The following is a 26,483-nucleotide window of genomic DNA, read 5'->3' as shown; positions in this document are numbered from 1 at the left end:
CCCCTCTACCCATAGAAAAGCTGGGGTATTATTCTGTTTTGTTTTGTTTTGGTCTTTTTCAATCCAAGTTTCTCTTCCTATTTAAAATGGCATGGGTTTCTGTGGTGGTTTGATTCAGGTGTCCCCCATAAACTTAGGTGTTCTGAATGCTAGGTTCCCAGCTGATGGATATTTGGGAATTATGCCTCCTGGAGGGAGTGTATTGTTGGGGGTGGGCTTATGGGTGTTATAGCCAGTTTCCCCATGCCAGTGTTTGGCACACTCTCCTGTTGCTATTGTCCACTTTATGTTAGCCAGGGGGTGATGTCCACCCTTTGCTCATGCCATCATTTTCCCCTGCCATTGTGGAGCTTCCCCTCGAGCCTGTAAGCCAAAATAAATCTTTTTCCCAGAAGCTGCTCTTGGTTGGGTGATTTCTACCAGCAATGCGAACCAGACTGCAACAGTTTCCTATGCTTTTTATTTATTCATCTAAGAGAACAGGGTGGATGAGTATGGGCGTGCAAGACCTTCCTGTTACTGGAAACGAATTCCAGACGCATGTGCCACTTAGTGCATCTGGCTTATGTGGGTACTGGAGAATCAAACCCAGATATGATTGGCTCTGCAGGCAAGCGCCTTAGCCTCTAAGCCATCTCTCCAGCCCACCTCCGTATATATCCACCCAATGTTTTTGTTGTTTTGTTTCCTATGCTTCTAACTGATCTTCATTCCATTAGACAAAACCACATCCACAAATCCTCAGGACATTTGGGTTAAGTGTCAAAGTGCTGTAGTCTTCTATTCCCCTAAACTATCTTGCATAGTTTCCAAGCTACACCATCTTTCCAAGGCCCTGAAAAGGATCTTTAACAGCTGTGCCCTAGAGATGACCTTTACCTTCAAAGGTCACTTACTTGAGCAAAAGCACTTTTTGTTTTGTTTTTGTTTTTTGAGGTAGGGTCTCACTCTGGCTCAGGCTGACCTGGAATTCACTATATAGTCTCAGGGTGGCCTCGAACTCATGGTGATTCTACTACCTCTGCCTCCCGAGTGCTGGGATTAAAGGCGTGTGACACCACACCCAGCTTAGCAAAACCACCTTGGATTAAAACACATTTGAGAAGGAATGGCTGAGAATCTTTAAATATGTCAAAATATGTTTAGCCCTTTTTCTTTGAAGAACTATCAAGGTTGGGTGGTTAAAAGACTTGATTGCAGGGAGCAGAATGGCGGGTGTGGAGAATGATACCTGGGACAGAATGCTGAGGAACATGGTTAAAGCCTTAAACTCCGGCACCACAGGGTGGGTTTGAAGTGTGATCTCACGTCATCTCATCCCTGTAAGTGGAGGCTAAGGAAGACTGTCATACTCACTGGAGTGCGGATGATGGTGTGTAACTGGTAGGGATTTGGGCTCGGTATCAGTCATGCTCTTGGTGGTCTGATACAGGTGGGCCTGAGTCCCAGAGCTTTAAGACTGAAGAACTGCTTAGATATCTCTGAATGACCAGACCGTGGGAAGGGAGTGCTGGGACTGTTTTGGTAAGACAGCCCACGGTGACAGACACAAGAACCAAAATGTAAGGAAAGCAATAAAGGCAGTTAAGGGATGAGAACAGGGAGGTGCTGTCACAGGAAACAGAAGAGGGTGGCTGCAGGTGAGGGTGCAGTCACATTTTCTGGGTGTCCTCATTTCACTTTCATTCCACACAAAAGACCAGACCTTCCAATAAACAAATGTGAGTGGCTTGGGCTGTATGTCCTGTAAGCAATTTAATTCTTGGGGACAGTGACCTAAAGAATATCATTCCTCGTTTCCTATGGGAGAATGAAGCCACAGCTAAGGGTCAGATTTGCAAAGACAAAAAGTTTACTAGAATAAAAGGCCACAAAGCATGAAGATTGACTGGGAAGACAGTAACCTACGTGAATGTCTGTTGATCGCTTAGCAAGTGTATCTTTCTATCCCATTTCATGACAGGGTCAGAACTTTGACTATGGGACCTCTCCACCACCTGCATTTCCAAAGAGAATACAAGGGTCAGAACAGGATCTCAAACAGTCCTCAGCATCGGGCTGAAGGGGCAGTTTGTGATGGAGACACTTCATCTTCCTGCCTCTGCGGAGGTGAGACTTCTGCCTGAAGCCTTGCCCACAGGTCTTGCACACAAGGGCCTGTCCCCCTGTGTGCCATCTGATGTAACGTGAGGCGTGACTACTGGATACAGCTTTGGCCACAGTCTCTGCACACAGAGGGCTTGTCTTCAGACTGTGCCCGCTTGTGTGTGATTAAAGCTGACTTGTGAAAGCCGAGCCCGCACGGCCTGCACACGGCCGGCTTCTCCCCCGAGTGCTTCCTCCTGTGCCTTCGGCCGCGGCCCCGGCACACGTGCGGCTTCTCCCCCGAGTGTGTCCTCCGGTGCCGGACGAGGTTTGACTGCTGGCTGAAGCCTCGGCCGCACTCCTCGCACACGATCGGCTTCTCCCCGGAGTGGACGTTCTGGTGCCGGTGGAGGTGGGACTTCAGACTGAAGCCGCGGCCACACACCCCGCACACGAAGGGCTTCTCCCCGGTGTGCGTCCTCCGGTGCGAGCTAAGAGTTGAGCTCTGACTGAAGCCGTGCCCGCAGACGCCGCACACGTACGGCTTCTCCTTTGAGTGGGTCCTCTGGTGGTTGACGAGGGTGGTCCTCTGCCTGAAGCAGCGGCCGCACTCCTTGCAGGCGTACGGCTTCTCCCCCGAGTGGGTCCGCTGGTGGGAGATGAGGTTCGACCTGTCGCTGAAGCCGAGGCCACAGTCAGCGCACACGATGGTCTTCTCCTCCAGGTGCGTCCGCTGGTGTCTAACCACGGCGGACTTCTGGCTGAAACCCTTGCCACACTCCCGGCACACGTACGGCTTCTCCCCCGAGTGGGTTCTCTGGTGGATGATGAGGTTTGACTTCTGGCTGAAGCCTCGCCCGCACTCTCCGCACCTGTAAGGCTTCTCGCCCGAGTGCGTCCTCTCGTGAATGGTGAGCGTGGACTTCCGGTTGAAACCTCGCCCGCACTCGCGGCACACGACGGCCTTCTCCCCCGAGTGCGCCTTCTGGTGTCTGGCGAGGCTCTTCTTCAGACTGAAGCCCTTCGCACACTCCCGGCACACGAACGGCTTCTCCGCCGAGTGCACCCTGCGGTGACTAAGCAGGTTTGTCATCTTGCTGAAGCCCAGTCCACACTCTCCACAGCTCACAGTTCCGAACCCCAAGACTTGGATTTGCTGCAGCAACTTGTCCGTTTCCTTGGGGCGCCCGGCTTGAGCTGGGCTGGCCTCCCCCGCCAGCCCCCTGGTGCCACTGTGAGAGCCGATGGACTGCTTCTGGGATGGCCTGGAGAAGGGCCCCATATTTCTTTTCTTAGTCTTTCCAAATGACGGCTTGGTCCCTTCTCTCTCTCCGCCTCCCGGGTTCTCTCTCCCAGAGCTCCCATCAGAGGCGCGTGGCTGCTTCTCCGGGTCCGCCAGATGTGGGTCCCTTGGCTCAGCAGGCCTTTCTGCACACAGGCATGTGAAGATCCAGGGAGGGTGATTACACAGCACTTGCTGCACAGGGAATGTCTGAGTGGAGAGATCTGCAGGGCACACAGGACTGGGACGACCTTCAGGCTTTGGTTCTGCTGCAGAGAGAATCTGAATCAGAATGGAGTCCTCCTCACCGGGAAGCCCAAACAAATCTGCCTCATCTAGTGAGGCCTGGCCTTGTTCTTCAAAATGCTTGAAACCAAGGGCCATTCAACCGAGACTTCCTTCACATGACCTACTTTCCAGCCCATCACTATATGGTACATATCCCATTACACTCCAGACTGGATGCTACAAAAGCATCACAGGGGCTGGGGTGATGAAGGCTCATGGTTAAAGGCGCTTGTTTGCAAGGCCTGATGGCCTGGGTTCCATTTCCCAGTACTCATGTAAAGCCAGATGCACAAGGTGGCACATGCATGCCCATACTCACTCTGTCTGCCTCTTTTTTAAAATGTTATTTTTTATTAACTTACTTGAGAGAGAGAAAGAGGCAGAGAAAGAGAGAGAATGGGCATGCCAGGGCCACAGTCACTGCAAACAAACTCCAGGTGCATGTACCACCATGTGCATCTGGTTTATGTGGGTACTAGGGAATCGAACCTGGGTCTTTAGGCTCCGCAGGCAAGCACCTTAACCGCTAAGCCATCTCTTCAGCCCTCTCTGCCTCTTTCTCTTTCCCTCCCTTCTTCCTCCCTTCCCTTCCTCCCCCTCACTCAAATATATAAATAAAAATATTTAAAATTATCACAGGCACCTTCCATATGTAAACATGGCCAAAATTCCAAGTCTCGCCGGGCGTGGTGGCACACACCTTTAATCCTAGCAGTCAGGAGGCAGAGGTAGGATTGCCATGAGTTCAATGCCACCCTGAGACTACATAGTGAATTCCAGGTCAGCCTGGGCAGAAGTGAAACCCTACCTCAAAAAAAAAAAAAAAAAATCCAAGTCTCTACACTATTACTACAATTATCTTCTGATGCACAACCACATATTGACAGATACCATATTCACAAGTAGTGGTAGATGGTTTCTGACTGAGAGCTAGGAACCACAGGACCCATGTGAAAACATATTTCTTGACTTCTCTTTGAGGACAGACAGACAGCACAATTGTGACTTAATGAAAAGCAGCGTAAGAGACTGGCTAAAGTGTGTAGAACACTTGAACTTGGGTAACCCCACCCTGATAAACGTGTACCAGAGGACTACTTATGTCAGAATTTCTCCAGGGCCCAATGCTCCCTCATGGTGCCCCTTACCATCTCTAAGCCTTGTTAACTTCTAAATCAGTGAAAATAAAATTTCCCCAGAAATGAGTGTAAAAGAAAACCTTTAGAAGCTGGGGATCCAGTTCAGTGGAACAGTGCCTGCCTAGCACACACAATTCCTTGGGGTTTTTTTGTTGTTGTTGTTGTTGTTTTCTGAAGTAGGGTCTCACTCTAGCTTAGGCTGACCTGGAATTCACTATGTAGTCTTAGGGTGGCCTCAAACTTGTGTCGATCCTCCTACCTTTGCCTCCCGAGTGCTGGGATTAAAGGGGTGCGCCACCACACCTCGCTCCTTGGGGTTTGATGCAAAGAAGGAAGAGGAAGGGAAGAGACTGGTAGGCTAAAACAGGAGGATCATGCATTTGAGGGCAACCTGAAGTATACAATGAGTTTAAGGCCAGCCTGGACTGCACAATGAGACCTTGTCTCAAAAATAAATAAATAATTTAAAAAGACAGCCTTCAGTAGACAGTTTGTGAACAGAAGGAATTTACATGTCCTGGGAAGACCAAAACAACAAACATCAAGTACTGACTTAAAATATTTTTAAAAAGGATAGAAAAATTTGTCTACATTGTACCTCTCTCTTTTAGAATGAAATAGTAACCTTGAGTTTCATCACAAGTGGTACTAGTCACCTAAGGGTAAGCAATTTGTAGAATTAGTGAAGGTCTTACTGAATCTATATAAACACTCTCCTTGACCAGTGAAAATTCAAAGCTATCAAACTTTGTATATATCTACAGATCCAGAAATACTCAATCCTATGCGAAATGCAACTTTTTAATTATAACTGAATTATAATTACCATAACCATGATAATTACCTAATTATTATAGTTAGCAGAACCATCCTTTCCTAACATAAGAATTCCTGCCTTTCTACTTGGCAGACTATTAAACAAATGTCTTTCCTTTTACCTTTTGATGCCAGGCAAGTAACTAAGCTCAACTGTTTTGTGTCAATAGTTCCAGGGAGCCGGGCGTGGTGGCGCACGTCTTTAATCCCAGCACTGGGAAGGCAGAGGTAGGAGGATCGCCATGAGTTCAAGGCCACCCTGAGACTCCATAGTGAATTCCAGGTCAGTCTGGGCCAGAGTGAGACCCTACCTCAAAAAACCAAAAAAAAAAAAAAAAAAAACACAAAAACAAATAGTTCCAGGGATCTTTGTTTAAACATTTTATTTATTTATTTACAAGCAGAGAGAGAGGGATAAAGACAGAGAGAATGGGTGCACCAGGGCCACCGGCCACTGCAAATGAACTCCAGACACATGCATCACTTTGGGCATCTGGCTTTACATGGGTACAGGGGAACTGAACTCAGGCTTTTAGACTCTGTAGGCAAGTGCCTAAACTGCTAAGCCATCTCTCCAGCTCTCCAGGGATCTTTACTTTAGGAGCGGATGCTCATCTCTCCCTAGCCCCAGTGCTATGGAATACCCCTACTGGTACTTAGGCCAGGTTGAGTAATGCCCAAATCCTGTTCCTCAGCAGTGACAACCCTGACTGCTTCCATTAAGTACTCACTATGTTTATTTTGTGTAATCTGTGTTGTCTGAAGTTGTGTAACTCATCACTGAGTTTGTATTTCTATTTCTGGCCAACAACTTCCTTGAAAGTATGGCAGTTAATTCCAGAATTGGGTAAAGTTTTTAGATTTAATCACTTGGCTATTTTGTACTCTTGAATATGACAGATACTGCAACTGATACCTGCTTGGTCTACTCTCATGCACGCCAGGTCACAAGGATGCAATAAGTAGGCCCTCTGGCAGGAGAAAGAGCTCCTGCATCTATTTTGAGTAGGTTGGATGACTGTGATCTGGATATAAGAAAGACCCTTCCAAGGCCCAGGCTTCTAACTTCTATACTGGCTGGCTTTTATTTATACCAAATACAATTCAGAATTACAATGAATCCTCTGAGAATTTTTAAAATTTTTTGGTTGTTATTTTTATTTATTTATTTGAGAGCGACAGACAAGAGAGAGGTAGAGAGAGAGAGAGAGAATGGGTGTGCCAGAGCCTCCAGCCACTGCAAATGAACTCCAGATGCATGCGCCCCCTTGTGCATGTGGCTAATGTGGGTCCTAAGGAATTGAGCCTCGAACTGGGGTCCTTAGGCTTCACAGGCAAGCACTTAACCACTAAGCCATCTCTCCCCAGCCCTGGGAACTTTTTTTGCAAGCAGAGATAGATAGAGATAAATGAGACAGACAGAAAGTATGGATGCACCAGGTTTCCAGCTGCTGCAAACAAACTCCAGATGCATGTGCCACTTTGGTGTATTTGGCTTTATAGGGGTACTGTAAGTACATGAGTACAGAACCCAGGTTGTTAGGCTTTGCAGGCAAGCACTCTAACCACTGAGCATTCTCTCCAGCCCCCTCAGAGAAATTTTAACATGGTTCAATTTCTTAAAGAAAGTTTAAATTTCCAAGGTATAGATACTGACTTGAGTAGAGATGAGATAAGCTAAGACTGCACTCATAAGTACTTATAAGTAAATGTGTCCAACTATCTCCTAGTTTGCAGGCAGTGCCAGAAATTGTGAGAATCTACAGTAACTTCACAAATTTCAGAAGTAGTATGTTTTCCAGGTAATTTTAAACATCAACACTGACTGGGTTGCTTTTCAATTTTAAGATCTCTATTAGAAAATTGTGAAATTTCATATTTTTGCTTTTAAAACATTTCAAGCTGAGCACGGTGGCTTAGCTAAACCAGGCGTGGTGACACATGCCTTTAATCCCAGCACTTGGGAGGCAGAGATAGGAGGATCACTGTAAATTCGAGCCTACCCTGAGACTACATAGTGAATTCCAGGTCAGCCTGGGCCACAGTGAGACCCTACTTTGAAAAACAAAAACAAAAACAAACTAATTTTTTAAATTCAGGAATAAAAATTAAAAATATTTATTATGCACAATATTTATTTTGGAATATGCAGATACTGTGAAATGCCTAAATCAAACTAATTAAATATACATTACCTCACATGCATGCCATTTTTCATGGTACGAATACCTAAATATCTACTCATAGAGATTTTCAAGACACATTATTATACCGGGCATGGTGGCACATGCCTTTAATCCCATTAACCCAGGAAGCAGAGGTAGGATTGCTGTGGGCTCACAGCCAGTCTGGGACCACAGAGAGAGTTCCAGGTCAGCCTGAGCTAGAGTAAGAGCTTACCTTGAAAACAAACAAAAAGATGTATTATTATTTAGTCATCATATTATACAACATATCTCTTGAATTCATTCCCCTCATCTGAAATTTTGTATCCTTTGACCAATGTCTCCTTGACCTCCCCTCCATTCTCAGCCACTAGTAACTACTATTCTATTCTCTTTTATTAATATAACATTTTTATATTCCACATGTAACTGTGATCACGTATCATTTGTTTCTGTGAGCCCTCCAAGTTCATCCAAATTATTGAAACAATCCTGTTATGTTTGAATTGTGTTCTCCCCAAATTCATAGGTCAAAGTCCTAACTCCCAATATGACTGATTTGCTGCTAAATGAGGTTATAAAGGTGGGCCCCAAGCAAAATGACTGACATTTTTATATAAAGAGTGTGCAAACAAAGAGGAAAGGTCACACAAGGGTATGGGAAGAAGTAAGCCCAAGAGTCACACCATACCTAGTGTGACTTATTTTCTTGCATATAAGTTTAGCATAGTATTTCTTTCTTAAAAAAAAAATTATTGCTGGGTGTGGTGGTGCACACCGTTAATGCCAGCACTCGATAGGCAGAGGTAAGAGGATCGCCATGAGTTCAAGGCCACCCTGACACTACGTAGTGAATTCCAGGTCAGCCTGAGCTAGAGTGAGACTCTACCTGGAAAAACTGAAAAGAAAAAAAAAAAAAAAGTAAGTCACCTGACTAATAAAAAGAGAAGAAGCTAAAAGAAAGAGTATTATATGAAACAAAGATAATTTTAATGTTAAAAACTTCATTAACATGAGCTGCAAACATGGCTCAGCAGTTAATGCAAGTGAAGCCTAAGGACCCAGGTTCAATTCCCCAGTACCCACATAAAGCAAGATACACAAGGTGGCGCATGCATCTGAAGTTTATTTGCAGTGGCTGGAGGCCTTGATGCACCCATTCTCTCTACCTGCTCTCTCTTTCTCTTTCAAAATAAGTAAATAAATGATATATTTAAAAAAAATTTCATTAACAGATGAGATAAAATTCTCATGAGCCTCAGTACTGCAATATTTCTATTATACCTTCCAAGGCTCAGGGTCTAATGTGGAAGAGGTGGCAGAAAGAATGTAAGAGCCAAAGGAAGGGTAGGACTCCTTACAATGTGCTCCCTCCAGACACAAAATGGCCTGGATATCCATGACCTCACAGTGCCTGACACTACGCACATAAGACCATCATAATAGGAGGAAAAGATCATGACATCAAAATAAAAGAGAGACTGATTGAGAAGGGGAGGGGATATGATGGAGAATGAAGTTTCAAAGGGGAAGGTGGGGGAAGGGAGAGTATTACCATGGGATATTTTTTTATAATCATGGAAGTTGTTAATAAAAATTTGAGAAAAAGAAAAATCTCATGAGCCTGTACATAACTAATAGCACCTTGAAGTTAAATAAAAGGCAAAACATAGTAAGAAATGGAGGATGTGATATAATTCAAGATGACGTGGGGAATTTATGATACTTTCAAGCAGGTGAATAATAGGTACAAAGAGGGCTGGGAGGCAGCTCAGCAGCTAGAAACATTTGCTTGCAAGACCTGCTGGCCAGGGTTCAATTTCCAAGCCACAGCTGTAAGCTGGACACAATAAGTGGTGCAAAAATCCGGTGTTTGTTTGCAGCAAGTAGCCCTGATGTGTGCATACGTGTGTGCGCGCACACACACACACACACATGTAAATCAAATTTTAAAGTAAAAAAACCTTGAAGACTGGGCATGGTGGTACATGCCTTTAATCCCAGCACTTGGGAGGTAGATGCAGGAGGATGGCCAACCTAGTGAATCCAGTCAGCCTGGAATGGAATGAGACCCTATCTCAAATAAATAAATAAATAAACAAACAAACAAACAAACAAACAAAAGAAGACTAGAACTAAGTCACTCCCAGTGGGAGGACGAAAGGCTTCACTGGAGAGGAGAAGGAGATGCCAGGGAAGCCCTTCATGAAGATGGAAGTCTGGAAAAGAGGATGAAAGCCAAGAGAACAGCTGTCTCCATGCTTCCTTACTCCTCCTCCTCTCTCCAGCCACCTGGGCTGCTGACAGCCATGTTCCATGTGCCCAGCACTTCCCCCTCACCTGGACAGGTAGCCAGAGGACATATTTTCTCCTCTCTCCATGTCTCTTTTCCTTGCTCTAGCTGGATGATGAGTTTTGGTTTTGAAAACAGAATTCCTGCTCAAAGGAAAAGAAAATAAGGTGCCTGTAGGTTATATGGGGGTCAAGGAAATTCTGACTTAGCCAATGGATTAGACTTAAAAACAAAGATTGGGGGAAACATTACAGGCTATTGCCGAGGCCCTTGGTTTCCCACCAGGAATAGATGGTAAGACCCTAAGGCTGAAGACTCCACACACTTGGGCTGCAAGGCCACTGAAAAATCCTGCTGGAACTGAGCTGATAACCTCCTCCATGTAGACCAGCTGACAGAAAGCTGGAAGAAGCCATTCTGCATGCAGTTCAATGGGAGAGAGAAAAATCACCAGTGAAGATACTCAACAGTGGACGCTGCAAGCCTTAAATTTTGCCAGCCAGGCCAAATGAGCCAACAGGCCGAATAGTGGCATGTCTGTCATGGTAGAAACCAAATTGCCCTCTGATTGGACTGAAGGCCTGCTCCACGGGAGGGAAAACATCCCTGATACTGAAAACCTACAATAGGAGTAGTCATGAGCCCTAGGGGTGTAACGTCTGCGGCTGTCTGGCTAATGTATATACTATGCTTATCAAACTGCCCAGTAAGCACTTCTCTTAATAATCATATCCATATATTAATGCTACTCTCACTTTTGGTAAAGAATCTTCTCTTTGCAAATGGCAGTGACCTTGAGATGACTCAGAAAGCATCAGGGTGCTGGAAAGAAGTGACAGGAGTGACTGCAATATCTCTATCATACCTTCCAAGGCTCAGGGTCTACTGCGGAAGAGGTGGTGGAAAGAATGTAAGGGCCAAAGGATGGGCAGGACTCCTTACAATGTGCTCCCCTCAGACACAAAATGGCCTGGATATCCATGACCTCACAGTGCCATCACTACCTACACAAGACCATCATAATAGGAGGAAAAGATTATGACATCAAAATAAAAGAGAGACTGACTAAGAGGGGAAGGGGATATAATGGAGAGTGGAGTTTCAAAGGGGAAAGTGGGCGGGGGAGGGCATTACCATGGGATATTGTTTACAATCATGGAAGTTGTTACTAAAAAAATAAAAATAAAAATCTAGGGCTGGAGAAATATCTTAATGGTTAAGACAATTGACTGCAAAGCCAAGGACCCAGGCTCCATTCCCCAGTACCTATGTAAACCAGATGCACAAGGTGGCAAATGAGTCTGGAGTTCATTTGCAATGGCTAGCCCTGGAGCATCCATACTCTTTCATATGCCTCTTTCCCTTTCTCTCTCAAATAAATTAATTAAAAAAAAAACTGTAGGGCTGGAGAGATGGCTTAGCAGTTAAGGCACTTGCCTGCAACCCTAATAACCCCTGTTTGACGCCAGACCTCAAGTTAGCCAAACGCACAAAGGTGTGACAAGTGCAAGGTTGCATATGACCACTAGGTGGCAAAAGCATCTGGAGCACACGTGCAGCAGCAGAGGCCCCAGTGTATCAATTCTCTGTTCTGTCTGTCTGTCTCTCTCTCTCTCTTTAAAACAAAAACAAAAACAACAAGTTGGGCATGGTGGCACATGCCTTTAATCCCAGCACATGGGAGGCAGAGGTAGGAGGACTGCCATGAGTTCAATGCCACCCTGAGACTACACAGTGAATTCCAGGTCAGCCTGTGCTAGAGTGAGTCCCTCTCTTGAAAAACCAAAATAAGCAAATAAATAAAAGTAAAATGAGTTATTCATGTGAGAGAGAGAGGCAGACAAGGAGAGAGTGAGTATGGGCAAACCAGGTCCTTCTGCTACTGCACACAAACTCCAGACGCATGTACCACCTTGCACCTCTGGCTTTACATGGACACTGGAGATCAAACCCAGACTGTTAGGCTTTGCAGGTGAGTGTCGTTAGTGCTGATCCATCTCTCCAGCCCCTCCAAAATGGGTTCTAAAGAGGAGGAAAACTGGGTGTGGTGGCACACGCCTTTAATTCCAGCTCTCAGAAGGCAGAGGTAGGAGGATCACCTGAGTTTGAGATCAGCCTAAGGCTACATAGTGAATTCCAGGTCAAGCTGTGTTAGAGTGAGACCGTACCTTGAAAACCAGAAAATAAAATAAAATAAAATAAAATAAAATAAAAAAGAGGGAAGACCTGTCTTAAATGTGGGCAGCACCACCCCACAGAGCAGGGGTCCGCATGGCTATATGGAATAAACAGGGGAGAAGGAGAAAGCTAAATGCATGACGTGCAATTGCTCTGTTCCACCATGCTTTGCCCGCCATGATGCACTGAAACTGTGAGCCAGCAGAAGTAATTCCTCCCTCAAAGTTGTTTTCTTGGGGATTCATCACAACAAAAAGTCTAACAGGCTCTGTCTTGTTTAAAAGAAGTGAACTTAGGAAGAAAGCTCCAGACTGCAGGAAAAAAACAAAACAAAACCAAACCTAGAAATGCAGAGCACTACACACCACATACATACACATACACACAAACCTACTGATGTTCAACTCTACAAATGATCTGATCTTTTCCAGAAAAACAAAATAAAAAGTTTTTGCTTTTAAGTCCAATCCAAAGGCCAAGCCATAAAGTAAGATGGCTGCTGTAAGGATGGCCCAAAATTCCCAGCATCGAGTTGTGAGTTCTCAGAGATACACTTACCCAGAGAGACCAGGTTGCTGTAGTTCTCCAGCATCACCTCCCTGTACAGGGTCCTCTGAGCAGGGCTCAGCAGGCTCCACTCATCCTGGGAGAAATCCACAGCCACATCCCTGAATGCCATGTGTGCCTGCAACATAAGACAGCCCTGCTCAGCTGGACCCAGCCTTGCCCATGGCAAGAGGAGCTCCACCCCAGGAGGGGCAGTGCAATAGCCAGATCCTGCCCTTGGCTTTCACCTTTTCAAATCCTGCTTCCATCCAGGCAGTGGCAATTGTGAATCTCTCCTCAAAGTTCTAGATGAGCTATTTGGGATATACATGCAAAAAAAAAAAAAATAAGAAGAAGAATTTTTAAAGTAATTTTTATTTATTTGAGAGACAGAAAGAGAGAATCAGCATGCCAGGGCCTCTAGCCACTGCAAATGAACTACAGATACATGCGCCACCTTGTGGATCTGGTTTATATAGGTCCTGGGGAATTGAACCTGGGTCCTTTGGCTTTGCAGGAAAATGCCTTAACCACTAAGCCATCCCTCCAGCCCCAAGATTTTTTTTTTAACAAGAAAGAGTGGGGAGAGAGAGAATTGGTGCACTAGGACCTCCAACCACTGTAATCAAACTCCAGATGCGTGTGCCACCTGGTCTGTATGTGTGACCTTGTGCGCTTGCCTCACCTTGTATGTCTGGCTTACATGGGATCTGGAGAGTTGAACATGGGTCTTCAGCCTTCACAGGCAAGCACCTTAATTGCTAAACCATCTCTCCAGCCAAAAATAAGAGTTTTGAGAACTTTAAATCTAGAAACAGGAGCCAATAATGTTGGCTCAGCAATTAAGGCACTTGCCTGCAAAGCCCAACAACCAGGGATTGATTCCCCAGCACCCACATAAAGTGAGAAGCACAAAGTGGCACATGCATCTGGAATTCATCTGCAGCAGCTAGAAGCCCTGGAGCACCCATATGTTCTTTTCTCTCTCTCTCTCTCTCCTTAGAAATAAAAAATTTAAATAATCTTACCCAACTGTGGAGCTGGTATACTACAATACTGACCTACCAGGCAAGACATGCCCACTGGTGTAATAGTGGTATGATTTGTTATAGTTTGGGGTAACCAACTGATTTCTGATTAGATTTGAAGCCTACTCCATAGGAAGTTCATTCATGGCTGACACTGAACATGGTCAAAAGCCCATGGCTGGGTCACAGGCCCTGGGAGGAAACTTCTACTTGGTTTTGCTAAATGGACATGTCAAACTATCTTCTAAATGCCTGTGTTTGTGCTCAGATTAGTATGCCCTTAGCCTTGCAAGAGGTTAATGCAGAGAAGATAGTGAAATCTGCCGAGAGTGACCATTTAGTGCTCTGCCCTAAGTGGGACATGTATGAAATTGTCAAAAAATAAAGATGCCGGGCATGGTAGTGCACACCTTTAATCCCAGCACTTGGGTAGGAGGGACTGCCATGAGTTTGAGGCTACTCTGAGACTACATAGGGAATTCCAGGTCAGCCTGGGCTAGAGGGAAACCTTGCCTCAAAAAAAAAAAATTTTTTTTTAAGGCCAGGGGTAAGGTGGGACGAAAAACAATAGTTTAAGACCTACACTGGCTAACCAATCACATTAGATGAAACATCTAAGTGATTGAAATTCATATAATTCCTTTATGCCAAAAACTAAATAAACTACAACTCAGCACCTTCCCCAATCCCATAGCCCTCTGCTTTCTCAGGCTTAAGAAGCACAAGTGGAGAATGTGAAGTATTTAAGCCACAGTAACCTGAGTTTGAGCCCCACCTCTGCCATAAAGTAGTGCCTCAGTTTCCTTGCTTAGGAAACATAGCTAACAATACAGTAGACTTCCTGTCACATCCTGAGTCCTCACATAAGAACCTCTTGGCCACTCAGCCTGTTCTCACTGTCACCTCCACCCAATTTCACTCTTTTCAGCTCCTCTCCTCAGCACTATTTCAAAGTGGAGAGCCCACTTGGAAGTGTGTGCTAATGCTGAGCCTGGGAACTTTGGTCCAGAATAGAAAGGAGTCTAGGGGAAGAACAATTCAGTAGGTGTCCCAGGGAGGCCGGTGGGAAGCACACAGGGCACTAAGAGCAAAGGAAGACAGGAGATCCAAAATGTGGGCAGGCAGGATGACATGCTTACTGGTAGAATGTAGAACAGAATGAAGCAGTTTTTAATTTTTAGTTTTTATTTAAAATTTTTATTTTGTGTGTGTGTGTGTGTGTGTGTGTGTGTGTGGAGAGAGAGAGAGAGAGAGAGAGAGGCAGAGAGAGAACAGGCATGCCAGGGCCTCTAGCCACTGCAACAAACTACAGACACATGTGCCACCTTGTGCATTTGGCTCACCTGGGTACTAGGGAATGGAACCTGGGTCCTTATGCTTCACAGGCAAACACCTGATACCACTGAGTCATCTCTCTGGCCCTAGGTTTTTAATTTTTACTGTAGTAAAATATTTTTAAATATATCACAGAATTCACTGGTTTTATTCACAAGTACAGTTTAAGTGCATTCACAATGTTTCTAAGCCATCATCACTATCTATTTTCAGGCCACTTCTACAATGTGACTCTATTAAACAATAACTTCACATTCCCTCCTTTCCCTCCCCAACCCTAGTTTTACTTCTTGTCTTTCTGTGCCTATAAATGATGTAAACAACTTCTGAGGAAATTTAGCTCACCAAAATCAACCTGAGATGGCCACAAGGAAATTTTTACTAAACTGTTAGATCAGAGTCTGTTTTCTTTTGTTTTGTTCTTTTCAAGGTGTAGTGCAGACTGACCTGGAACTCACTCCATAGTCCCAGGCTGACCTCAAACTCATACCTTTATATCCTGAGTGCTGGGATTAAAGTCATGTGGCACCATGCTTGGTGGCACAGGCCTTTAAACCCCACACTTGGGAGGCAGAAGTAGGAGTAGGAGGACTGACATGAGTTTGAGGCCACCCTGAGACTACATAGTGAATTCCAGGTCAGCCTGAGCTAGTGTGAAACCCTACCTCGAAAAAACAAACAAACAAACAAAAAACAACCTCGAAATTGTGTCCCATAGCACTGAAAAACTGTGGGGAGCCATATAGCAAAAGCCTCTCCATTTTGCCTGGGCCTGCTTGGTCAGCAGACTGCTTACAGAATCTTATCTTTTGCAAAAGGCCAGGTTATGGTCAGGCTTCTGGGCACTAGGCAACCAAAAGTGCCTCTATCTTGAGTAATGACTCCATTTTGTCTGTTCTGGAAAGTCACAAAGCCTGCAGCTGTTTGTTAAAGCCATTAATCTTGTGGCCTTGGGCCTATGACCTTATCCTGTCAAAACAAAATTGTAGCAATACCTAAACTACTGACAAACTCCCCTGTTCTGCTGTATAAAAGGCGCCCTGAGAAAAATAAAAATTGCAGCTTGATCAGACTCCTGTCTTCCTGTCCGTTCCTTGTGTCTCTTGTCCCTTCCATTTCAGGTTCTCTAGGGTCCATGCTCCCGTTGAAGCCCTGCTGGCCAGGGCAATTGGCACCCAACGTGGGGCTCGAACCCACAACTCTGAGATTAAGAGTCTCATGCGCTACCGACTGAGCTAGAGCCAGTCCTTACCCATCCTGGGCTGGAGAGATGGCTTGGTGGTTAAGGCACTTGCCTACAAAGCCAAAGGACCCACGTTTGATTCCCCAGGACTCATGTAAACCAGATGCACAAGGTGGCACATGCAGCTAAAATTCATTTTCAGTGGCTGTATGCTCTGGCATGCCCATTCTCTCTCTCTCTCTCCCACGTTAAAAAAAAAATTAGTAACCTTTTTGAAACAATGAGACCTAAACTTGGTGACAGATGAACAAAAAGGAAAATTATGGACTAACTCACAAATTTTGGACAAAATTTTAAGTCTAATATTAGGGAAGAATCTCTACAATAAAATATTACATCAAGCTGGGCATGGTGGCAAAGTCTTTAATCCCAGTATTCTGGAGGCAGAGGTAGGAGGATCACTGTGAGTTCAAGGCCAGCCTGAGACTACATAGTGAATTCCAACTCAGCCTGGGCTAGATTGAGACCCTACCTTAAAAAAAAAAAAAAAAAAAAAAAAAAATTTAACACCTACTTATCACTTATAAACATGCCCCTCAAGAGACAGGACTGATGGACTTTTAAAGCTTTTTATTTAGAACTAACTTTAACAGAGAAGCTACAAAAACATCAATTCCTAAATAGTATTTATCCAGCTTTCTCTAATGGTAACATCTTAGAAATCCTTGCCACAATGATTAAAACCAGGAAATTGGGATGAGAGATAGCTTAGTGGGCAAGAGTACTTGCCACATACATATGAGGATCTGCCAGGGCCTGATTCTCCCTCAGTTCAATTTTTCAGGTGGAGATGGCCATACACACCCGTAACCCCAGCCCTGTGGGGAGTGGAGCCCACAGAATCACTAGAGCTCACTGGTTAACCAGTCTGGCAAAAAAAAAAAAAAAAAAAAAAAAAAAAAAAAAGGCAGCTCAGGATTCAGTGAGAGATTCTATCTCATGGAAACAAGTGGATGAGTGAGTGAGAGACAGAGGACACCTGACATTCTCCTCTTGTGCACAGGGTACACACATCTTCACATACATGTGTGCACAGTACAGATGCACATCACACCACACATACTAGACATACATGCAAAATAAAACTTCAAAACCAGGCTGGGCATAGTGGCACACGCCTTTAAGCCTAGCACTTGAGGCTTCCCTGAGGCAGAGGGTAGGTGGATCACCTGAGTTCAAGGTCAGCCTGAGACTCCATATTGAATTCCAGGTCAGCCTGGGCTAGAGCAAGACCCTACCTCAAAGAACCAAGGGGAAAAAAAAAATTCAAAACCAGGATGTTAACAATAACACAGCACTGCTGACCTCACTGAATGTTAATTTTGCCATTAAAGTTCTTGCTCTGAAATAATTTCTCACATTGCATGTGCTTATCACACGACTCAATCTCATCCAATCTATGATGGATTCTGTCCTTTCTTCTCTTCTGTGAATTTGATGCTTTGGAAGCAAATTAACCCACTTGGCTTGTCTGATTTTCTTTTCATGCATAAGAGTTAAGTTATTCTGTTTTTTGCAAGGATACCTCATATGTGTGCTTTTCACCACCAAATCATTTAGTCCATAATACTGATACAACTTGTTACTGGTGTTGTTAACCTTGATCTTGACCACTTGGTTAAGGTGATGTCTACTGGGTTTCTCCACTGTAAATTCCTTAATTTCCCCATATAACTAATAATTATCTTGGAAAAAAAAAGTCCAAGATTTTACAAATGACCTGTCTCTTCAAGCTTCCCCTCACTGATTTCAGCATACGTAGTTTTGGAATGGAAACTGTCTCCATAGGCTCATGTGCTTGACCACTTGTTTGCCCACTGGTGGTTCTGTTTGGGAAGGTTGTGGAACCCTGAAGAGGTGGATCCTTGCTGGAGGAAGTGGGTCACTGTAGGTGAGTCCTGAGGTTCTAGTCTGGCCACATTTCCTGTAGATGCACCGTGACCAGCCAGCCTCCCAGTCCTGAATCCATGCCTCCCCTCCATGAGACGAACTGTAGTCCCTGGATCTATAAGCCAAAATAAACTCTTGCTTCCTTAAACTGCTTCTTGTCAGGCATCTGGTCCCAGCAATGATTAATGTGACTAACGCATTATCCATCTATGAAACTATATGCAACAGTTGTTATTGTGGCACTTACAAAATGACAATGTTCTATTTCCTCTCCCCATCCTAAATTCATTAACTAGTCAACAGCTGTCCCATTTCCCTGTATATTTGTATTCTATTATTTATTTGTGGCCAGATGAGTTTTTATTCTTGGGGTTATATTACTACTATAGAGCTAGAAAGATAGCTCCGTGGTTACAGCACTTGCCTGCAAAGCCTAAGGACGTAGGTTCAATTACCCAGTACCCACATAAACCAGATGCACAAAGTGGTGCATAAGTCTGGAGTTCATCTGCAGTGGCGAGAGGCTCTGACATATCCATTCTCTCTCTCTACCTGCCTCTCTCTCTCTCTCTCTCATAAATAAATGAATAAAGTATTTCTTGAAATTAAGCTGGGTGTGGTGGCGCACACCTTTAGTCTCAGCACTTGGGAGGAGAGGTAGGAGGATTGCTGTGAGTTCAAGGCCACCCTGAGACGACATAGTGAATTCCAGGTCAGCCTAGGCTAGAGTGACACCCTACCTCAAAAAACTGGAAAAAACAAAAAAAGGTAAGGCCAGGCATGGTGACACATGCCTTTAACCCCAGCACTTAGGACATAGGGTAGGAGGATCGCTGTGAGTTCAAGACCACCCTGAGACTAATTCCAGGTCACCCTGGGTTAGAGTGAGACCCTACCTCAGAGGTTAAAAAAAAAAAAAAAAAAAAAAAAAAAACAAGGAAAGGAAGTGAATAGACAGGAGAATGGAGTGGTGCAGAAATTGAGACACAGGGTAAGGGAAGGAATTACATATGCACCATGCCAGGTGTGGTGGTGCACACCTTTAATCCCAGCACTCAGGATGCTGAAGTAGGAGGATCGCTGTGAGTTTGAGGTCAGCCTGGGGAAAAGAAGTATGCACAGATGGAGCTGAAGGATGCCACAGCCGTGCAAATGGAAAGTGTGTTTGGAAAGAACAAGGGGGCAAGGAAAACTCGAGGCCCAGCAGGAATCATATAACTGTTAACGTGGATCAGAAGGGTCAGGAGATGGCTGGAGTTAAAGTGCTTGCCTGCAAAGCCTAATGACCTGGGTTTGATAGTTCAGTACACATGTAAAGACACACGCACAAAGTGGTACATGCATCTGGAGTTTGTTTCCAATGGCTAGAGGCCCTGGCCTGCCAATTCATTCTCTCTCTCTCCTTTCAAATAAATATTTTTTTATAAAAATAAATGAATTAGCGGGGTGCAGTGGCACACACCTTTAATCCCAGCACTCGGGAGGCAGAGGTAGGAGGACTGCTGTGAGTTCAATGCTACCCTGAGACTACATAGTGAGTTCCAGGTCAGCCTGAGCTAGAGTAAAACCCTACCTTGAAAAAAAGCATAAAAAGAAAAACAAGAAAAAGAGATTGAGATGGGGAGGTAATATGATGGAGAATGGAATTTCAAAGGGGAAAGTGTCAGGGGGGAGGGAGGGAATTACCATGGGATATTTTTTTATAATCATGGAAAATGTTAATAAAAATTTTAAAATTAAAAGAAAAAGAAAAATCAAATAAATATTTTTTAAATAAAAAAAAGAAAAAGAAAAAAGCATAAAAATAAATAAATAAATAAATAAATAAAAGGGGCTGGAGAGATAGCTTACTGGTTATGGCACTTGCCTCTGAAGCCTAAAGACTCATGTTCTACTCTCCAGATCCTACATAAGCCAGATGCACAAAGGTGAGGCAAGTACAAGGTTTCACATGCCCACTGGGTGGTACAAGCATCTGGAGTTCAATTGCAGTGGCTGAGGCCCAGGTGTTCCAATTCTCCCTTCCTCTCTCTCTTACTTCTCTAAAATAAAAATTAAAAAATATATATATAAAGGAGGGTCAGGAGAAATAGGAGAGACAGGGAAAAATGTCAAACTAAATTTCAGGTATTTCTGTGTGTTTGTGTGTGTGTGCGTGTGTGTTTGCGTGTGCACTGAGTACAGGTGTGCACGTCACAGAACACGTGTGGAGGTCAGAGGAAAACTTTCAAGTGTCAAACCTCATCTTCCATCTCATAGGAGGCAGGGTCTCTGGTTCAAGCCTCACTTGTCAGACTAACTAGCCCCTTCTGGGGAATTCTCCTGTCTCTGCCTGCTTTCTAGCTCTAGGCTGCTGAGACTGAAGATGCCCACTACAGTGTTTGGCTTTTACATGGGTTCTGGGGATCCAAACTCAGGTACTCACACCTTCACACCATGTGCTTTACACACTGATCATCTCCCCAGCCCCTCAGATACTTCTTTAACCTGACTCTGATTAAGGCTTCTGACTGGGGAGTGGGGTTACACTTTTTAAGCAATTGGGGAAGTCACATACAGACTGAGAATTAAATAATATTAACAAATCACTAAAATTGTTGGGTATAACATTGAAATTATACATGTTAAAGTTGTACAAGTGTTAAAATAAAGCTACAGTATCCAGTTGTCCCTGTGTGTTAAGAGATGGCTACTGAGCCAGGCGTAGTTTAATCCCAGCACTCAGAGGCAGAAGTAGAAGGATCACTATGAGTTCGAGGCCACCCCGAGACTATATAGTGAATTCCAGGTCAGCCTGGGCTACAGCAAGACCCTAATTCAAAACATACACACACACACAGAGAGGGGGGGGGGAGAAATCCTCAAGCTATAAGCTACAACAGGGTAGTATACCTCTTCTTTCTGAAAGGCATCAGTAATGTACCTGCCACAGAAAAGATGGAAAGAATTGTGGGCAGATTCCTAGAAACAGAGATGTCCTCCAAGAACTCAGCCTGCCCTGACATGCAGTTTAAAATGGGAGTATAAGACAATCCTCTTTGCCAGTAGTAATGAAAGATAACACTGAGCACTTATACCAAAGACTGTTCCAGGTAGACATCCTATGAGTCTTACCTCACCCAATTCTTACAAAAGCTCAATGAAGTAGATGTTACTATCATTTAACAGGTCAGAAACCTGAGGTACAGTGAGATTAGCCCCTTGTCAGGGTTGAAAAAACAAACAAACCATCAAGTAACAGCCTGTGGAAATATGGCTTTAGAGACTGCACTTAAAGGCTATATGGAGGGCTGGAGAGACGGCTTAGAAGTTAAAGTGCTTGCCTACAAAGCTTAAGGACTCATGTTCAACTCTCCAGGTCCCACATAAGCCAGACACACAGTGACACAAGTGTGCAAAGTGCAAGTTCACACATGTGCACGAGGGCTGCACGCACCTGGAGTTTGACTGCAGTGGCTGGAGGCCCTGGATTGCCAATTCTTTCTGTCACTCTCTCACATGAAAAAAAAAAAAAAGCAGTCTGTAGGGCTTGCCTCCAAAAATATCTATATCTCCAGTGTGTCCACTTTGAGGTGAATCAAGGCCACAAGGTGCTAAGGTATTGAATTTGGGTAATGGATCTTCTGAATTTTATCTGATTTCTGGCTATCTAATATTTCTCCCTAATAAACCATTCAAATGGAATCTAAAATCCTTGCATACTTGTGGTCACTAATTTTGAGAGCTTTAATAAACTTGACAAGTGGGTCCCATCTTGACCACCTCTCCAAAACCCTAAACCAAAGGAAACCAAACTGAGATCCCTGCATAGGAGCTTGTTTGGCTAGGCCAGATGGTCCCTTTCCCCACACCAGTAAGGCCCAGACATGGTTAGACCCAAAGACCACCAGCCCCTAAGCAACGAAAACTCCAGGGACATATGGCCCTAAGGACAGTCCCACCTTACCACTGAGTGAGACCCCTAAAAGGCTACTCACTTAATGCCCACCAATGTGGGGACTTACTAGCCTAAGCGACCCCCTCTACCAATACTGAGATTTCAAGTCTGAACTTTTCCCCACCGGCAAGAACCCTACCACAAAGGGCCTGATCCCTCACTCACCTATCACCCTGCCCCACAGCTGGGGTTCACCCAACTCTGCATGCATACCCACATCTCCAAAATAAGACATCCAGGAGGGCAGCACGGCGCGAACCAGGCCAGCAAGCCCGCCACTCCCTTTTCCACGCCATCCCCCCAGTTCCCAGGCTCATCCCGTGCCCCAGCCCTTACTCCCTGTGCAGAATAGGGTAGAGCGGCGAGGATGGCGAAAGCTACACTCACCATCGCCACCAAAGAACAAGGCTCCAAGCACTTGCTGGGGGGAGGGGGAAAAAAAAATCTCCCCCCCGCAGCGTGTCCCCAGACTACATTACCCAGAGCCCTCCACCAGGCTCAGGGACCACAACTCCCAACATGCTCAGCGCCGCCGGAAGCACGCTGATGGCCTGCAGCTTCTGTGGGATCTGTTCCTGAGCAACGTGCCACAGTTAACTGGACCATGGCCACTGTGACAGCTGGATTCCCCTTCTTTTCCCTTGAAATCGTGTTCATAAAACGTAATCAACCTCCTCATCCTACCGTGACCCTGTCTCTCAACGCCTCTACCTCATGGACTACGCCACCCAGTCATCCCCTGCAGTGACTTCCGCCTCCGGTGACACCTGCTCTGGTCGAGCGGAAATGACGTAACAGGGACATTTAGCTTGAGTTCTCCAGACCTGCATCCTAACTTAAAATTTTATTTGTTATATATTTGCTTAGAGAGCGAGAGAGAGGTAGATAAGAGGAAAGATGAGCGCATCAGGGCTTCCAGCCACTGCAAACTAACTCCAGACGCATATGCCACCCTGTGTAGCTGACTTATGTGGGTCCTGGGGAATCGAACCTAGATCCTTTGGCCTCGCAGGCAAGTGCCTTAATCGCTAAGCCACCTCTCCAGCCCCTTTACTTTTTTCTTTAAATTTTTTTAAAAAGTAGTTTATCCAAACCAGGCTTGGTGGCACACGCCTTTAATCCCACCAAGCACTTGGGAGGCAGAAGTAGGATGACTCTAAGTTCGAGGCCACCCTGAGACTACATGGTGAATTCCAGGTCAGCCTGAGGTAGAGTGAGACCCTACCTCAGAAAACAACAACAAAAAGATTGTTTTTTAATTCAACTTCTTTCTTGGGACACTAGAGGTCTCCCACCAGTGTTGCTATTGGGCTGGAACCTCACCGGCTAATTTCCCAAGCATGTAGAAGCGTTGTCTTGCCCAGATCATACACCTTTCGCTTGGGAGGAAGGGAGTGAGTTGCACCCATGGCCTCGTGCGTTTTAAGTAATTCATCCTAGCACTGAGGTACTTCCCCAGCCCTCAGGGTCTCTTAAAGTTGCTCAGGCTGGTCTTGAACTTGCCCTGCACCTCAGTCAAGCCTTGAACTCCTGATTCAAGTAGCTGGAGTTACCGACCTGCACCACCAGTTCTCATTTTGAACCATGGGCAAAGGGCGTTGGTCGAATGAGCAGAGCTGTGTTGAGCATAACAGATTTTCGTGACATTCAGGGCTGTATCTTGGATTTCATTTAGGAGAGACGAAGGCTGTGGGGTTCTGCTTAAAAGGATCTGCAAAGGGAAATGATAGGGAGCCTGGGCAACTTGATCTGACTGTCTAATCTGATCCACCTGAGCTGCTTGCAGCCCTCATGCAGAAAGATTGGGGGTGGAGCAGCTAGCTGCCACACATACCTGAATTCTGTCTTGAGATCAGACCTGCAAACAAAGGTGTGCATTCTCCCGGGGAAGGTCTGGAGTGGGTTTTGCACAGTGGAGAATAAACGTTTCCCTGCCTGTCCCTGTCCCTCCCTTCTCTCCTTCATTCTCCTCCCTCCCTCTTTTTGCATCTCTTTCTCTCAGATTTCATTCAACCACAGGGATTTTTGCCACATTCTGTTTCTCTACTCAGTTCAGCTGAGTTCTGAAATAATCACCTTGAGGGCATAACTCACAGTTGCCTCATTCTCTTTGCCCTGTGAACAGGAATTTGGTACAAACCAAAACTCCTCCCCCCACCAGAGCTGTTTAGAAAGAGACACTACCACAGGCTGGAGAGAGGGCTCAGTGGTTAAAGGCACTTGCTTACAAATTCTGTCCATGGGGATTCAGTTCCCCAGTACCCACAAAAAACCAGATGCATAAACTGGCACATGCATCTAGTTTGTTTACAGCCCCAAGAGGCCCCGTCATGCCGCACGTGTGTGTGTGTGTGTGTGTGTGTGTGTGTGTGTGTGTGTCTTACATAAATTAATAAATTATGACCTTTGAATAACCCTGTTAGGCCAAATTTTCTGGGATGTAACTAGTAGTTTTTCCTGACTCCCTCAAAATGGAACCACTTTTAACCAATCTTGCAAGATTTCTGTGATTCATTCTGGCCTATGAGAGAGAGTGCTAGGTCTCAATGAGCAGAGCCACAATGAAACATTCTATCTTGTTAAAAAATGCTTTTTGGAGGCCAAACGAGCCAACAGGTGCAATAGTGGCACGTTTGTCGTGGTGGAAACCAACTGCCCTCTAATTGGACTGGAGGACCGCTCCATGGGAGGGAATATATCCCTGATGCTGAAAACTTAAAACGGGTAGTCATGAGCCCTAGGGTGTAACGTCTGCTGCTGTCTGGCTAACTGTATATACTATGCTTATCAAACTGCCCAGTAAACACTTCTCTTAATGTTCATACCTTTATATTAATGCTACTCTCAATTTTGGTAAAGAACTTTCTCTTTTCAGATGGCAGTGACCTTGGGATGACTCAGAAGGCATCATGGTGCTGGAAAGAAGTAACTGTAATGCTCAGCACTGCAATATCTCTGTCACACCTTCCAAGACTCAGGGTCTATTGCAGAAGAGGTGGTGGAAAGAATTTAAGAGTCAAAGGAAGGGTAGGACTCCTTACAATGTGCTCCTCCCAGACACAAAATGGCCTGGATATCCATGACCTCACAATGCCTGACACTACGTACATAAGAACATCATAATAGGAGGAAAAGATCATGACATCAAAATGAGAGAGAGACTGATTGAGCAGGGAAGAGAATATAATGGAAAATGGAGTTTCAAAGGGGAAAGTGGGGGGTGGGAGGGAAGGCATTACCATGGGATTTTTTTTTTAATAATAATGGAAGTTGTTAATAAAGTTGAAAAGAAAAAAACAATGGGAAAGTTATTTTTTGGTTTTGTGCAAACAGTGATAAAGAAGAAAAGCCCACAGGATGAGAATAGGCGCACCAAGTCCTCCAGCCACTGCAGATGAACTCCAGATGCCCCAGCTTGTGCATCTGGCTTACGTGGGTATTGAATCAAACCCAGGTTGTTAGGCTTTGCAGGCAAGCACCTTAATCACTGAGCTGTCTCTCCAGCCCCATTCCATCTTTTTTGTTTGTTTTATTTTTTTCGAGGTAGGGCTCTGTAGTCCCAGGCTGGCCTCAAACTAACAGGGATCCTCCTACCTCTGCCTCCCAAATGCTAAGAATATTCTATCTTGAAACATTTTTAAATACCTCAATGAACAATTCATGAAACCATTTCAGTGGTGCATGTAGTAAACAGCCTTAAGCTCTGGTAGCTTTTGCTTTACATAGAAACAAAGAAGGACACTATATATATGCTATAATTCTAACAACAGCAAATTCACTCCTTAAAGATATTTACCTATTTATTATTTGAAAGAGAGACAGACAGAGTGAGTGTGGGTATGTGAGGGCCTCCTGCCGTCACAAACACACTGCAGACACATGCACCACACTGTGTGCATCTGGCTTTGTGTGGGTACTAGCGAATCAAACCCAGCAGGGCCATCAGGTTCTGCAAGCAAGTGCCTTTAACTGCTGAGCCAATAAAATCTTTAACCGAAATCGGGAAAAAAATAACAAAGCAATAAAAGCAGGAATGAAAGAGAAAGCAGTGAATCTGGGACAATACTTTTAAAGCAGTTCAAGTGCATGGATCAGAGGAACAGGTTTTCAGACGGGTTCTCTGAAGGTCTACGGCATGTTTGTTGCATGGTTGGTTTATCTTGGCTGAAAGAAATGATACAGGGGTTGGAGAGATACAAAGCCAACAGACCAGGTTCAATTCCCCAGAACCCACGTAAACCAGATGCACAAGGAGCAC

General features: G+C 44.9%; 1 protein-coding gene across 1 annotated transcript; it reads right to left on the bottom strand.

The window, feature by feature from the left end:
* Positions 1-1,689: 1,689 nt before the first annotated feature.
* On the bottom strand, positions 1,690-22,704 carry Znf133 (zinc finger protein 133). Its single transcript, XM_045156918.1, has 5 exons — positions 22,613-22,704; positions 13,041-13,106; positions 12,805-12,931; positions 10,116-10,211; positions 1,690-3,636 (listed from the first exon to the last, which is right to left on the bottom strand). The coding sequence occupies exons 2-5, from the start codon at positions 13,059-13,061 to the stop codon at positions 2,198-2,200; spliced, it is 1,683 nt and encodes a 560-aa protein (XP_045012853.1). The 5' UTR covers positions 13,062-13,106; positions 22,613-22,704; the 3' UTR covers positions 1,690-2,197.
* Positions 22,705-26,483: the final 3,779 nt, after the last annotated feature.

The sequence above is a fragment of the Jaculus jaculus genome, chromosome 8 (assembly GCF_020740685.1).
Source record: "Jaculus jaculus isolate mJacJac1 chromosome 8, mJacJac1.mat.Y.cur, whole genome shotgun sequence".
Classification (NCBI taxonomy): Eukaryota; Metazoa; Chordata; class Mammalia; order Rodentia; family Dipodidae; genus Jaculus; species Jaculus jaculus.
Note: the sequence above shows the minus strand (reverse complement) of the source record. Positions and strands in the feature narration are given on the sequence as shown.